The sequence below is a fragment of the Lipophrys pholis genome (assembly GCF_963383615.2).
Source record: "Lipophrys pholis genome assembly, chromosome: 20".
NCBI lineage: Eukaryota > Metazoa > Chordata > Actinopteri > Blenniiformes > Blenniidae > Lipophrys > Lipophrys pholis.
The window spans coordinates 1486596-1501958 of record NC_137648.1 but is presented as its reverse complement, the minus strand read 5'-3'; the positions used below and the strand labels follow the sequence as shown (position 1 = coordinate 1501958).

General features: G+C 45.2%; 1 protein-coding gene across 1 annotated transcript in view; it reads right to left on the bottom strand.

Moving 5' to 3' along the window:
• Positions 1 to 13954, bottom strand: part of cnksr2a (connector enhancer of kinase suppressor of Ras 2a) — a gene marked incomplete at both ends in the record, with an annotated part of 59361 nt that extends 45407 nt beyond the window's left edge. Inside the window, one exon of the mRNA XM_080489816.1 lies at positions 13891 to 13954. Within this exon, the coding sequence (XP_080345942.1) occupies positions 13891 to 13954 (64 nt within the window). The remainder of the gene's footprint in view (positions 1 to 13890) is intronic.
• Between the last annotated feature and the right edge of the window lie 1409 nt (positions 13955 to 15363).

Below are 15363 nucleotides of genomic sequence, written 5' to 3'. Positions count from 1 at the left end.
AACAGAGATATGGAGGGACGAGAGGAGAAAGAAATTAAAAGCTGGTGAGACAGCTGCTAAACTGCTTCCGAACTATTTTGCACACGCAGCTTCCTTCTCTCATCGGCATGTGTCGGACCCCCCCCCTCTGCCGCCCCCCACCCCCTCTTCCACCCCCCCACCCACACCGCAGCCGCTACATCTCACCATTTATTCAAATGTTTTTTAAAAAGCACCAGAAAAATCTGCATGAAAATGTAAATAAGTGCAGGTTTTCTGCCCTAAAACTAAAACGATCATTTGAGTTCTTTTTGTTGTTTTTTTTAATCGTAGTTTTGGAGGAGAGCTCGACAAATTGATTCCACTATCAGAACCACCCTTGACACTCGCAGAAGAGGACCGATACGAAGCCCGGCAGGCGAGAAGTTTACGAGTCCAGTCGATGAGAATGAAGAGAGAACATCAGGTCACAGCAGGTGAAGGGAACGCAGAGAAAGTGGGTTTAATACTATATGGAGAACATGCAAACATGTTTACATGTAAATATGTAAAGACAATGTCGCCCCCCGATGTTTGATTCAATGCTGAAATTAGAACTTTTTGTAAATGGCTCCCGTGGTAGAACTTTATCGAAAACAATCCGTCGCCATGTCGACGGTGAAAACGACACTTTCTGGAAACACTCAGGGCCCACGCTGCTACTGCACATGCTCACCATGCCCGTGGTAAATAGTTGTTCTGCACATGCTCAGTAGATAGACAACAAGAACAAAGTTTCCTCCGTCGTGTCATGACTCCCAGTCCACATTCTCCTGGACTCGGTACTTTTATTTTGACAGTCACCGTAATAACGATCCAACTTGGTGGTCTGTCCACTAGAACGTCTGTGTTCTTCCTTTGTTAATGTTTATAGCGTGTTGTTGTCCAGGCGCATGTGTGTGGTTTCATTACAATGAACAGGCTGTCCTGTAAACATGGCCTAACTGTGGTCTAAAGATCGTCTTCAACACAAAGCACGTCTCAAGGAGGATTTAAAACATTTATAGTTTTTGGTCATATTTGCGGTGTTGCAATTGGATTGCATCATACAGAGAATTGTTTCTATAATATTTAGATTTATATCTTAATGAGGGGGTCAAAAAGCTCTGCAAACCTCAACCAAGCCATTGTAAATATAGTCAAAGCTTCTCTGGTGACTTCAAGTCAGAAATGATCTTTATAAAAACACAATTAAAGGCACACTGTTGTTCTGGATTACATTATTTTGTGTGTATATTGTGTGTAGTGTGTGTCTAATGAAGTGGCTCGAATATGGTGTCTAAAGTTTAATACAATAGATGCAACAACTGACCTATATAGAAAAAAAAAACCCATGATACAGTGACAACACAAAAAAAGCTTGTCATGTGACTTGAGTCCACAACTCTGAATTCACCGACACAGACGCCACTGGATTCAAGTATTTAGTGGAAATAAAAAATGACAGTACAACTTTGTGAGGTGTGTTAGAAATGAATGTTCACAGTCTGATTTGTCTGTGGGTTTGTTGTATAATAACATACATCTATGCAGCCATGCATACTTTACATGTACAGTGTGTGTGTGTGTGTGTGTGTGTGTGTGTGTGTGTGTGTGTGTGTGTGTGTGTGTGTGTGTGTGACTGGTAGAGAAAGTGTGATTCATAGCTGACTCACACACTCCACTCCCACAGAGGCACACTTTTCACAACAGCAGGCAGGCCAAACTCCTACAAACACCCTCTCACACACACACACACACACACACACACACACACACACACACACACACACACACACACACACACACACACACACACACACACACACACACACACACACACACACACACACACACACACACACACACACACACACACACACACACACACACACACACACACACACACACACACACACACACCTATTAAAAGTGTTTATTTGCCCTGATGTTAGTCCTATAAAGGAGCACGGCCCTCCTGGTCGGGTTATGTGTCAACGTCGCAGCAACGTGCCGCTTCGCCAACAATAAAAACCGGACGAGCGTCGCTCTTGATTTGTAAAAGATGGATGTTCGACGCCCGGCAGCTGTCAGAGGTCAGATTCCGGCCGGCGCGCTGCCCAGTCCTCCGACAGTAACACATTCCAGAGCACATCCATGTAAACAAATGTATTTACTGTATCTGTCACCTATTTAATTCTGCATGCTGGAAACAAAAAAACAACAAAAGATCTCATGCGTGAAAAGCAGGAGGGAACTTTGCTTCAGGCGATGGAGCGGTGGATAAATGATTCAGGGATTTCTTCAGAGAAATTTGCATGTGTCAATCAACATAAAAGCCTGATCATAAAACATTACAATCTGTGCACCCGCCTGAAAATCTCTACCGAGGTAATTAAGAATCATTAGCAGAGTTTAGCTGTGGACTTGCTGCTCATTAGCGACAGCAGTTATTTCACTGAAGCCAACATGAGCTCTACTAGTTTGTAGTTAGTCCAGGTCATGATCCAAGGCCAGATGTTTCCTCCCCGTTGTTCTTAAAAAGCTTTAAGAACACAGCACCTTGACAAATTTCTCAAAATGATGTAGTACATATGCCAGGCTTATAGGTGGCGCTGTTACCCACAGAAATACAACGAAGGCGCAGAAGAAGACGCGGGGCATGCAAAAATCCTCGTAATCGAGAAATCCAACATCTGGCCTTATTGAATGGACGAGCATCAGTAGCTTCTGCAGCTCAGCCTGGAGCATGGAGTCCGCCATCGTTGTTGTTGAGCGACGTCTCGGAGAAGGTCGCAGGGTTTTCGGGTCGAGAGGTAGAGTGATGACATCATCGCTTTCAGCAAATATGCGTCTTGCCCGACCACACCTCAAATCCCAGCCGGCGTTTTAAAAAATAACCCTAACCTTCTGGAAACCCATGGAAAATTAACCTCGTTTTCAGGCTCCTGAAAGCGGCGCCGTGTGAGTGACCGGCCAAAACCGATCCGGCCAAAACCGATCCGGCCAAAACCGATCCGGCCAAAACCGATGCGGTCACATGAAGCGGTGCATTCGTGTGGATCGAGCCGGTTCACACTAAGTTTTCTAGTGAAAATGGAAAACTGCAGTTGCGCTTTGGTTGTCTGCGAACGCTGAAAACGGAACTTCCCATGGTGGAACTTTTTGAAAATGATCCGTCTCCGTGTAAATGTTGGAAAAACTCTTCTGAAGCACTGCTACTGTGCATCACAGTACACCACAGCCGTAGTAAATACTTCTTCTGCACATGCTCAGTAGATAGACAATTCCTCACTAAACTAATTAACGTTGTTAATTCATCACATGGCTTTTCAGTGTTTCTGATTGGTTGCTGTGTAAACCCCAAATTAGTCTCTGCTCTGGCTGAGTGTATAATAGTTTATATATACATAACAAATTCTTTTGCAGGTTGGTTGTTTTATATTTTGAAATCTCCTCTTTGCTCACATTGGAGGTTTATACATTAGATTAGATTGTAGGTGGTGTTTCTAATCCACAAAACTCCTGAGCTAATTATGCTACTATTAGCCGAATTAATTTATAACAAATCTATTATTTTATATATATATATATATATATATATGTCTAGAATTCCATAAACATTAAATTCCTCTTGTAGGATGAGATTGGAACGCACGAGAAAAAAAAATAAAAACAGATAAAAAATAGGATTCGTCTTCAAAATGATGATTCAAGTGTGCAAAAGCTGCATTCATGTGTAAAAGGTTGCGACTCCGTAACTCCTGAAGCCTGATATTGGTGATCGCGTTCTGCAGCGTGAGGTCAATACGAGCTTCCACCTCCTCCTGCTAGCAGTCATGTATTAATGCTAAAGTCTGTGAACCAAACTGCCGAATGCTGAAACGACGTCGATTCGGGGCCATTAAACGGGACTTCTGAAATGTCATGACTCCACTCTTTGTTCTCTAAATCTGCTTGTTAATAGTGGAATGAATTAAAATGAGAAAACGACTGAAGGGAACTTCGATTTCTTCCAGTGGAATTTACTGAACTCTATCACTGCTTCTGTATGCAAACGCCCCCAAACAGCGGCAGCTGAATCATGCTCCTCTGACTTTTACAACCCTCTCCGAACAAAACGCTCCAAATCCTGATTTCCCCGAGCGCCATACGTTTGCTCGGTGTGCACAACCGACCAATAAACACAGGAGTTCACCTTCCCGGTGAGCGCTTTTCCTCCCACAAAAAGCTGGAGTCTCTCGCTCCCGACCCGAATGCATCCCGCAGAGCGAAACCCCCTCCCCCGATCCTAAAACGCCGCGGCCACCCGCCCGGCGGCTTCAACCCGCCAGACACGTGGAGTCATCAGATGTGCACGCTGGCCGTCGTGCCAATTTCACCGCTGACTTCCACGTCTGGGTGGTTGAATTCATTCTGCTCTCTCTGTGTGAACAGATGATGACACAACATGGCAGGGTGGGGATGAGGTGGTAGTAGTGAAGGGTGGGGGGTGCGGGGGGGGGGGGGGGGGGGTGAATTCCCTGCATTCCCATTGATGCACACCAGCTTCTCACATTACTATTGAATTACTCGGCTCTTACCCGGACCTCTTTGGCCCCCAGACGCCTCCACCATGTGCGATGCGTGCGTGTTAATGTGGCGGCCGTGGCTCAGTTGGTACAGCAGGTCGTGCTCCAATGCAAAGGTTGGCGGTTTGATCTCCCGTCTGGTAATCAACATGTTTCGTATTGTTTTTGGGCGAGACAGTGAACACCTGATACATGCTCTACACAAGTGAAGTCCATTTCCACGTTTGCACACGAATATAATATACCATGTTATTGTCTTTGTAAACAGAGAGAGAATACCATGTTTATCTCTGGGTAAAGGAAGATAGTATACCATGAGAAAAGGACGAACAGGATAGAAGATGGATGGATGGATGGATGGATGGATATAAAGGTGATTTACCATGGTTCCCTCTGGGTAAACAAAGATAGTATACCACATTTCTGTCTAGGAAAACAAAGATAGAATACCACGTTTTCCTCTGGGGAAACAAAGATAGTATACCATGTTCCTGTCTCAGAAAAACTAAATACAACATACCAGCATTTCTTTCTGAAAAAGTAAAGACAGTATACCATGATTCTGCCAGAGAAAACAAAGATGGTATACCATGTTTTTCTATCTGGGAAAAAAAAAGCTTGTATACCACACTTTTGTTTGAAAAAACAAATATAGTATACCAAATTTCTTTCTAAGGAAACTAATTTAGTTGACCATGTTTCCCCACTGGACAACAAAGACAGTAAACCATGTGTCTTTCTGTTGCAGCAGACACACCCGAGAGACCCAGCATGAACTGAATACCACAGTAAGGCATGCCGCGTGTGTGTGTGTGTGTGTGTGTGTGTGTGTGTGTGTGTGTGTGTGTGTGTGTGTGTGTGTGTGTGTGTGTGTGTGTGTGTGTGTGTGTGTGTGTGTGTCCGAGGACTCGGGTGGAGCCTTCTGTTTGGAGCGGGTTTGTGCGTCTGTCAGCTGTTGTGCACAGACGGTCTGAGACGAACAACTCACTATTCACCCACCCTCCCACCTACACACACATAAACACACACATAAACACACACATAAACACACACCATATGCACATGACCAAGCGATAACCTATCTAACAACAAGGCTCAGAGAGAAACGACACGATGCATCATGTAAATAAATCTTTGTCGTCATTTCTCCTGTTTGCATTTCCACTGAAGCATGTGAGTCAATCGACTGCCTCCCTTGACCTGCTTTTTATGCCCGGAGCCGCCATGCCGAATAACAATAACAGCTAATATTAGTGATCATTAGTCATTTCTCACAGTTTGCGCGTTGAGGGGTAGGCTGTGTTCGGCTATGTGAGATCGATGAGACATGAAGCGAGAGATATGTCATCTACTTTTGAAGGTCAGAACATCTAAATGAAAGGTTACCGAGACTTTCAGCCTCTTTTCATACATCTGGACTCAGTCGCCGTGTTTACATGGTCCCTCTCTTGTTAATCTGAGAGATCAGATTGCTTGATGAAGGGATTAAACGTATGTTCGGGTTTATATCCACTGAGCATATCGTCCTGTTTGTGATGTGCACACACACTCGGATTCATCCAGACGCACGTCAGTGTTGAAGACGGGTTTGTTTGCATCGTCTCTTTTAACGGCAAGTCCTGGTTTGCTTCTGATGTTTGTCTCAAGACATCAGGACTGCAGCCGATCAGTGGTGTGGTCCAGGGTTTACCCACTTATTCTACAGTCAGCATTGCGTGCACCCTCTTCCCAATCCCCCATGATGCACCACGCAGCAGGATCCACGAGCCAGATTGAATATTTCTTTCCCTCGGATGATGAAGCCATCTCAGTGGTATAGAAGACGGTCGGTTAGGAAAACGTTGGGACCTTCCAGCTCTTATTAAAGCGACCGAGACTAAATCAAATGGTAACTTTTCAAATAATGTAAGACTTAATATCCGGCGTTAAGATAACAACACTATATTTTTGACAAATAGATCTTAAAGAAATGTATATAAATGAAAAAAAGACAGCCGCTAAACGTTTCCAACTCATCAGACGTTCAGTCATCCAGCTCATGGCAGCTCGTTAGTTTATGACCATGCTGACAGAAATAAGCTTGTTAAAGAAGCTCCTACATTAAATAAATATTGTTTTTCCGCCATTTGGACGTCTTAATTCACTCTGTGAAAGAGATCAGCAACCTGAGCCGTAGATTATCTGTGGATCACCATTAATCTCCTCGTCCTCATCAACAGGCGTGATTTGAGATTTATGAGGAATCCAGGAAAAAATAAAAAAAAAGAATTAACACTTTTATTTCCTGCTTCATGAAAACTGCACGTTGGCGAGTAAACAGCAGCCCGACAACAATGAGTCAGTGACACCGATGTTACTGAACGCTCTCGTCTGCACCGCCAACTAATTTGATGCAACAGAGACCGAGCACGACGAGCATGCTGCCACTGTTTTAATAAGGGTGCGGGTTCTGCACCGACGACACATCCAGGGACCTCCGGCGTGGGAAGAGTTGAACCATCCAACGCTTCTCCTCCAGCGTGTCCTCAGCAGAGAAAGACTTCAGTGAACCGTCGCCACTGGAGTCCAATAGAACGACTGCGAGCGTCATGTGGAGCGCCGCCTGCTTTACAGCTTCACAGCCGCCTTTATAGTCTCTGGCTAAATATACAGATTTGGGAGCATTAAAGAGAATTGTGTTTTAGACGCTGGCGGAGGTGGCAGAAGTGCTCATGAGCTCAGAAACAGTCACACTAACCAGGGCCCATTTTACGCTACAACATTTTGAAGTGAAAACGGAAAAGTTCCGGAGTGTTCTGGCGTGTCTGTTTACACGCAATTTAAAAAAAAAAAAAAAAAACACATTTATTCTGAAATGCTGCACAGGAACACCGCGGCCCGAGTGAACAAAGGAATTCTGCAGTATTTTAATATTGAGAAGTGACTTTGCATTCATGAGCAGCACGTTGAAAAGGACAAAATTTAAAATAATATTGTGTCAAATCAATCAACAAAAAATTATTTAAAACGGCATTAAGCTTCTATTTGCATGATATTTTAAGTGAAAGCGCATCATTTTTGCATTTAGAAAAGTTTGACGTCTGCAGGCCGACATTTTGAAATTGATGTTTGTTTCCATAGAATCCATGTTGAGCCACTAGTAGGTGCTGTTGGTTTTTTATAATGAAAATCACACACATGCGCAGAGAACAATACCTTATCAACATCAACAATGGGAGAACGCGGACATTGTAGTGGACAGACGACCACGTTGGATGTCAAAATAAAAGTACCAAATCCCAGGAGAATATATGGAGGAAACATTGTTCTTACTGTCCATCTACTGAGCATGTGCAGAAGAATTGTTTACGACACCCGTGGTTTCCCTTCGTCCACACAGAGACAGAGGCGGAGCGTTTTTCAAAAGTTCCATTTTCAGTGGCTTCAGGCTCCACCGTCGTGGAAACAGACCCCCCAAAACGCAAAGAACGATTTCTATTTTCACTTGAAAAGAAAAAGTGTAAATGTGTCTTAACATTATCTACTAATGATTGTATTTATTACCAATCATATAATTAATCGCAGAACTCATCAGCAGCACTGGAGGTTCACCTAATATCGTGCAGCTCGAGTCAGAATGTCCTTTTGTTTCCATCGAGACATTAAATTCTCCACTTCACACTTAAAGAATGGATGTTACTCTGAATTCTCTAGAAAAGCATTTTTACTAACTCATCCTAATTGTCCTCTGAAAAACCCAGAGGGTTGAAATTCTCATTTTCAAAATGATCTCAATTGGAGCTCCAAGAAAGTTTCAAACTAAGAGCTCATTCACTGACCGTCCTCAAACTGAAAATGGCTCTTTCCCTTCAACATTTGGCTTCCCTACGAAACACAGACTGTCCAAAAGTCCAAAAGTCCAAAAGAGACGAAGTGATGAATGTGATTCTTTGATTTCTGATGGACGCTCACCTGCAGGCAGGTGGTTTAACGGAGTCCTCGGTGTTGTTGGTGAGTCGAAATGAGTTCATCCAGATGAATGGAGGCGTAGATTCTATTGGTGCAGAAGTTAAAGAAGGTCTAAAAGCTGGTTTACGCCACACAGTCTCCATCACTGACGGGAGAAGCCAGTAACACTCATTATCTCCTTCCAATGGCACCTGTTAGTGAGTGGGCTCTACTAGGAGGCAGCAAGTGAACATTTTGTCCTCGACGTGTGAAGAGACAGGAAAAACAGGCAGACTTCAGGATCTCAGTTTGACGAGGGCCAAATGGTGATGACTGGACGACTGAGTCAGAGCGTCTTCAGAGCTGCGACTCCGGTGGGGTGTTTCCCTCCTGCAGTGGTCAGCGTCCATCCAAAGCCTTTCTGTGACGGAGGAGCAGTGAACCGGCCGCACGCCGTCTGTCCAGAGGCCCAATCACAACCGGCAGGACTCATGGGATCTGCTGCAAACTCCTAAGACTGACCCTGGTACCGCAGCACGTCGGCTTGTTTGTCCGCCTACACGACGACGGCGCTCGAAGCCACTGAAAACACAACTTTTTGAAAAGGGTCCGACTCCGTCTCCCTGACAAAACGCAACTTCTCAGAAAGCCTGCTGTGTCTGATTCAGCCAATGGGTGCGGCGCATGCATTACGCCTTCATCTCACCACTTACAGTCGACGGGAACAATATGTTTTGTGCGACTGCACAGCTTAGCATTAACAGTAAAACACGTCCGCATGATGGAAACGGGAGTGTACGGGAAGGCGACGTACTATCTTGCGTTTTGTGTTGCACAACAACGTTTTATATCCCAGAGCTTTTACTTAATGTGTGTGTGTCTTAATATTGGTGTTGCACTAGAAATGAAACTACTGAGCACCGTCACTGAAAAGCCACCCCATAGCACCAACCAAAAACTAATCTCTGGCGTTGCCGCAGTGCATCGCCACGGGCAACACAGCCGGAGTGAATCCTTTTTCTGCACGTGCTCAGTAGACGGACAATATGCGTGCACAGAAGCAACGTTTCCACCGTTTACTGAGATCAAGACCGACATTCAAAAAGTTTTCCTCCATGGAGTTGTTCTACCTTGAGACCCATTTTCAAAAAGTTGCTCCAAGCACCGTTCCCAAAACGCAACAATAGTTTTCAGTTTTTCCGAGAGAGCGCCGTAAACGAGGCCTCAGACGTAAACCGATGAGCGTCGGAGATTTATCCTCTCTGTTTTAGAGGCTCTGCTTTCTGAAAACACCCAATGAATAAGGAGCGAATCCGTCTGATATAAAACTAATGTGGACAAACATGAAACCCGTCTCTGCGTAGACGAAGGTATGACTGACTGATAATTTGTCCGCCAGTCAGCGGAGATCGTTTCCAGCACCGGTTGAAGACGGTTGGACGGACTTTTGGATCGTCGGCAGAGGAAAGCAAACCCAGCAGCACCGGCCTCCTGGAGGAGTCCTGACCAGAGTGAGCCGTCACAGAGGGACACGTCAGGAAAACCAGCTGGAGCCATTTTCCTTTGTGTCGCAGCAGAGTTTCACACGGACCCCCCCTCAAGTACAGACCTCATCAACCCCGCTGCTGCATTATGCATGACCATAATCCCATCGCCGGAGGCTGTCGAGCGCCACTCTTACAAACTAAACTCAATTACATCTTCACACTGGGGCTGAAGTTTCTCCATGCATGTGTTTTTCTCTCTGCTGGAGCTTCTCACTGAGTAATCTCATTGTGACGGCTGTGAAGATGACAGGATTCCCTTTCTTTAAGTCGTGCGCCGGTCTGACAGGATAAGTGAATTAGCACTAAGTCCCTCTTGAGTCGCGAGCTTGTATCTTTACACGCCGCCGCGAATCACGGTGGGCGCCGTGAACTCTGACCTTTTTGGGTGAATCTGAAGAGGAGTATCATTTAGAGTCGTATTATACAACTTTTTAACACTTTCACATGGTCTGGTTGGTCCAAAAACTTTCTATTCAAAGTTTATTGCCCCAAATCTTTTTCCTTCTCCTTGATTTTCCTCATTTGAATATTGGCTCATAGGAGCTACATTCAGAATCTGCTGTGTCTGTGTGAGCTGGACTGGCTCCGCCCACACATGCCCATCTTGGGAAGAGGAGGAAGTACTTCCTCTCGTGGTGCCATGTGCCAGAGCAGTGCTGCCTAATTGTGGGAGGAGTCAAAGGGAGGGCCTACCTTGATTGGGATTGGCTAAACCCCAGATGACACTATATAGGGTTTGAGTTCTGATTGGCTGCTTGGAGCAACACACTTTTTAAAACCTGAAACAAGCCAGGGACAGAGAGGACAGACTGTCTTCACTTCTGGGACGTCAGTCCAGGTATGGGGACGATCAGTACTGCTGGAGAACCTTTAGAAAGTGGATTTTGCATCATATGACCCTTTAAAGAATTACAAACTGCCTGCAGGCTTCAGCGTGGAACACCACAGTCATTAGTATTATCACGTATCCAGACCTACTCTGAAGGTATTGTAATGAGGAATCAACTGATGAGATTGCAACTTCTGATGCTTCCTTCAATACTTGACAATCTAACCCTGATTAAACAGATGAGGAACTAATTAAGCCCGAGTGGCTCAATTCCCTGGATTGTGTGGAGAGCGATAAGTTCCCCTCACATCATTACGGTGCACGTCGCTCCGGAGCCATAATGTACCGGATTGCTATTCCCACTAGATGTCAATCATGATAACAGAAAACCTCTTTATAGCACCAAGAAGCCAATGAAAAAGAAACTTTAAAGAGACTCTGCATTACTTTCTTCAATGAGAATGAGATTTTATGTTTCGTTCACGATCAGAATCCATTAATATCTGAGGTTTGGGCCGAACCTGATCAAGAATAAGAAAAATATTTAGTTTTAAATCTTATTACGTGATTGAAAATAACTAAATGGAGTGTAAAACTATTAGAACTTGATTTAATATACGTTTAATGGAGACTTATTAGAATTAGAAAGTAAAACAAAAAGGCTAACCGTTCTGACGGCTGCAGTTCCGAGAACAATAATATCGTATCATCCCAAAGTTTGAAAAACAGTTTAAAGCATTTTCAGCGGAAACAGAAAAGTATCGTAGCTTTTTGGGAGTTTGTTTCAACCACACTGTTACTCAAAGCCACTGACATCACAGTTTATTTTAAGACGCCCCCCCCCCAAGGTGTGGTAATGGAGAAAAAGCTCATTTTCACAAACGCCATGGAAACTTTTCAAAAAGGCTCTGACTCCATCACTATGGAAATGGGGAAAAAGCAACTTGTCGAAAAACGCCCCTAGTCCATCTACGCGTAAACCGTGGAAAACACAACTTTTTGAAAAAGGCTGCCCAGGTGGAATTTTCCAAACTGTTTTGACTTTGTCGCCGTGGAAACGGGTGAAGATGCAACTTTTCTGAAACGTTGCTTCTGCTCACGCCCACCATGGCCTTAGCAGCTAGTTCTTCTGCACATGCTCAGTAGAGACAATCAGAACAACGTTTCCTCCAGAGTGTCAGGACTCCCAGTCCATATTCTCCTGGGACTTGGTACTTTTATTTTGACAGTCACTGTAATAACGATCCAACTTGGTCGTCTGTCCTTACGAATGTCCTTCTACTTGCATTGTTAATGTTTCTAGCGGACTGTTCTCTGCGCCCACTAGTGGCCCGACATGAAAACTTGATTTTCTTCCTATTTTCTTTATTTTTTTTCCTCTTCTGAAACAAAAACACAGAAATTATGAATTTTCATTGTGGTGTAACTGGGCCCTATGTTAAATCTTGGAAGGCAGTAAGTGTCATTAATATTTTAGCTCAACGACTGTTGACAATAACAGGCAAGGAGTTTTTTGTTTTTTTTTAATTAAGCATTGAAACAGGACGATTGTGCTCCTGCACCTTAATAAAACTCATACAAGTCAGATACAAATGTCTCTGGGTGCCGCCGTTGGACTGATTGTCGAGATCCGACAACCGCCATAAACGACAACATCATGCAAATCGCCAAGGAAACACAAACCAACCAAATGGAGCTAAATGACCACAGGATGGCAAATTCAGGGGGAAATGCAGAAAGACCTTGGAAAGATCAGAAGAAAGTAAAACGGGAAACTGCTGCAATTTCTGTCGGATCCAACTACATTTTCAATCATGTGTGATGCAGATTAGAGTGTCAGAAACTCTGCGACGCAAACTGCAAGATGGTGTTCTGTGTCCCTACAAACACTCCGTTCACTCTTCTATCCTGATCTGATCTGATCTGATCTGATGTGGGTCCCAGCGAGCACCAGGATACACCCGGGACAGTTCCAGTCCCCCACGGGGCAAACACACAGAATCACAACAACACACACTTACAATCTCCCCGAGGGGCAATTTAGTGTAAATTAACCTGGGAGGAATGTTTCTGGACACACACACACACACACACACACAAACACACACACACACAGGAAGAACATGCAAACTCCACCACAGAAAGGCCTGGCCGGTGTTTGAACCCTGACATTCTCCCTGTGAGGCGAGAGCACTAACCACTGCACCATGTGACCCTGCCGACACTCATTATGCAGTAATTTGGGATTTAAGAGCCTCCAACGAGTACAAATTGAGGTATTTGAATTTACTTTTGACATTTCCTTTTGCTTGTGTCCTCATTTTATCCGATTACTATCAGATGAACCACGGCGTGTCAAAAACGGTCTCAGAGCGAAGCATCATGATACGTCTCTGAGTGCTTCACAATGTAGAAAACATTTCAATACTAAATATTTCACCTGGTGGTTGGTTGATCTGTAACCCTTCACTAAAATCCGGCAAGAGATGCATCACATCCTATTTATTTGCTGTAGATTGTCAAATTATTCTGCTTTTAATCAGATTAACAGTGATTTCAATTGGCTTTTAATAACTATAAAAAGTCACATTAATTGGGGAAAACAATGATCAAACATCCATAAAACCAGCGTTTCAATAATATATATGACAGATCATTAATCTGATGATTCCACTGCAGCTCTTCTCACAGAGTTGATGCAAAGCTGCTGCAAGAAGAAAAATGAAGAGAGAATCGAGGCTCGGTGCCAAGAAGGAGGAATTTAAAGAGACATCCACCAAACATCTCACCCCCCATTCAAAAGTTTGTAGCCCCGCCCCCTCCCGCTGTCACTCACAGATTACATCACCTTCTGATGATCATCAGGTGCCATACACGCGCGCGCGCGCGCACACACACACAACAAGCGCGCGCCTCCCACGCAAGACTTCTCAGCCTCCCGCGCAGGTGTGTGCGCGCATTTCTGTGCTTAATTAATCCCGCTGTGCACGAGACATGTGTGTGCGCGTGCGATGGTTACCTTTCATCCAGTCCACCACCTGGCTCGTGCTCCACTTGCTCACCGGCTCCATCACCAGCGCCATCGAGGAAACTTTGCGCTTGACTCTCCGGTTGCGCGCAAGCGGTGTCGTTACGCCCCCGACTGTCCGAAGATACGCTCCTCCGCTCCTCCCCTCCCTCCTTCCCTCCTCCCCTCCCTCCAACCCCCCCGCCCCTCCGCAGCCAGGTGACTCCTGTGATCAGTCCCCGGTCCGGTCCAGCCTCGGCCCGGTGCCGCGTCCCGTTAACGCAGCGCAGTCCTCGGTGCGGGACAGCCCGGGCGTGTGCGCAGCGGAATCCGGTACATTCCCCTGCTGGAGCCGGTCTGACATGTGTCGCTGTGCCTCCCCTGTCCGTTTTCTGCTGCTGCTTCCCGGTGCGCCAGAGCCGGTGCTCCGCTGCCGGTGGATACCCGGGAGAGAGAGTGTGTGTAGGTGTGTGCGCAGCAGCTCCGTTACCGACAACAGCAGCGGAGACAAGTCACCGGACTCGCTCTCTCGCTCTCTCGCTCTCTCTCTCTCTCTCTCTCTCTCTCTCTCTGATTATTCCGTGCACGCGCCCAGTGGGTGGGCACCGCGCCCACATGTTGTTCGTGTGTTTCCCTCAGGAGCGACAGGATCATGCAGATATGATGATCATCTGATTTTAGTGTGTGTGTGTGTGTGTGTGTGTGTGTGTGTGTGTGTGTGTGTGTGTGTGTGTGTGTGTGTGTGTGTGTGTGTGTGTGTGTACTTCATGAATCCACCCATCACTCCTCTGCTCTCTCAGACCATCTCCAGGTTCAGAAGCTCGTTTACATGAGGAGAATCCACCTGTTTTTTTCACATTTCACACCACATTTTGAAGAGTTCTGAGCAGGAGACCAAGTGTCCTTCAGGAAGTCCCCAGTCTCAGACTGCAGTGAGACTATTTATTTTCACGCCCCCTGAGAAGCGGAACATCAGGAGGATGGATGGGTTCATTTGCATTTTAATTCTAATGTTGCAGACCTGGAGCTGTTGGATCGTAAAGTGATTCTTGTTGTTCAAGCACAATGTATGATGGATGTTTGCACACAATGCAACACTGAGTTTACAATAAAGTGACACGTGGTGTGAACGGCCTCTGATACTGGAGCCGGGGAGGTGTGGCGACCTCTAGTGGCCAGAGCAATCATAAGAGGAGCCAGGTAGCCACATGCATACGGCGCCTTCTTCTCTGCTCATATTGGACTCCAGTGGGCGGTCGTGGACTGCAGCAGATGGCTGCAACCTTTATGACGGAGAAAACCGTTTTCCAACCTTCCACTGAATAAAAATCAAGTACAAGAGTCAAAGTCATTTTACTTCAGGGGACAATTTCATCCTGAGCGGTAAAATAGCACCATCATAACTTTTTAAAGTTTTTCTTTGGGTCAACATGAGGAAAATGTCTTGATTAATAGAAAATAACTAAATCAACATAAAACCAATTT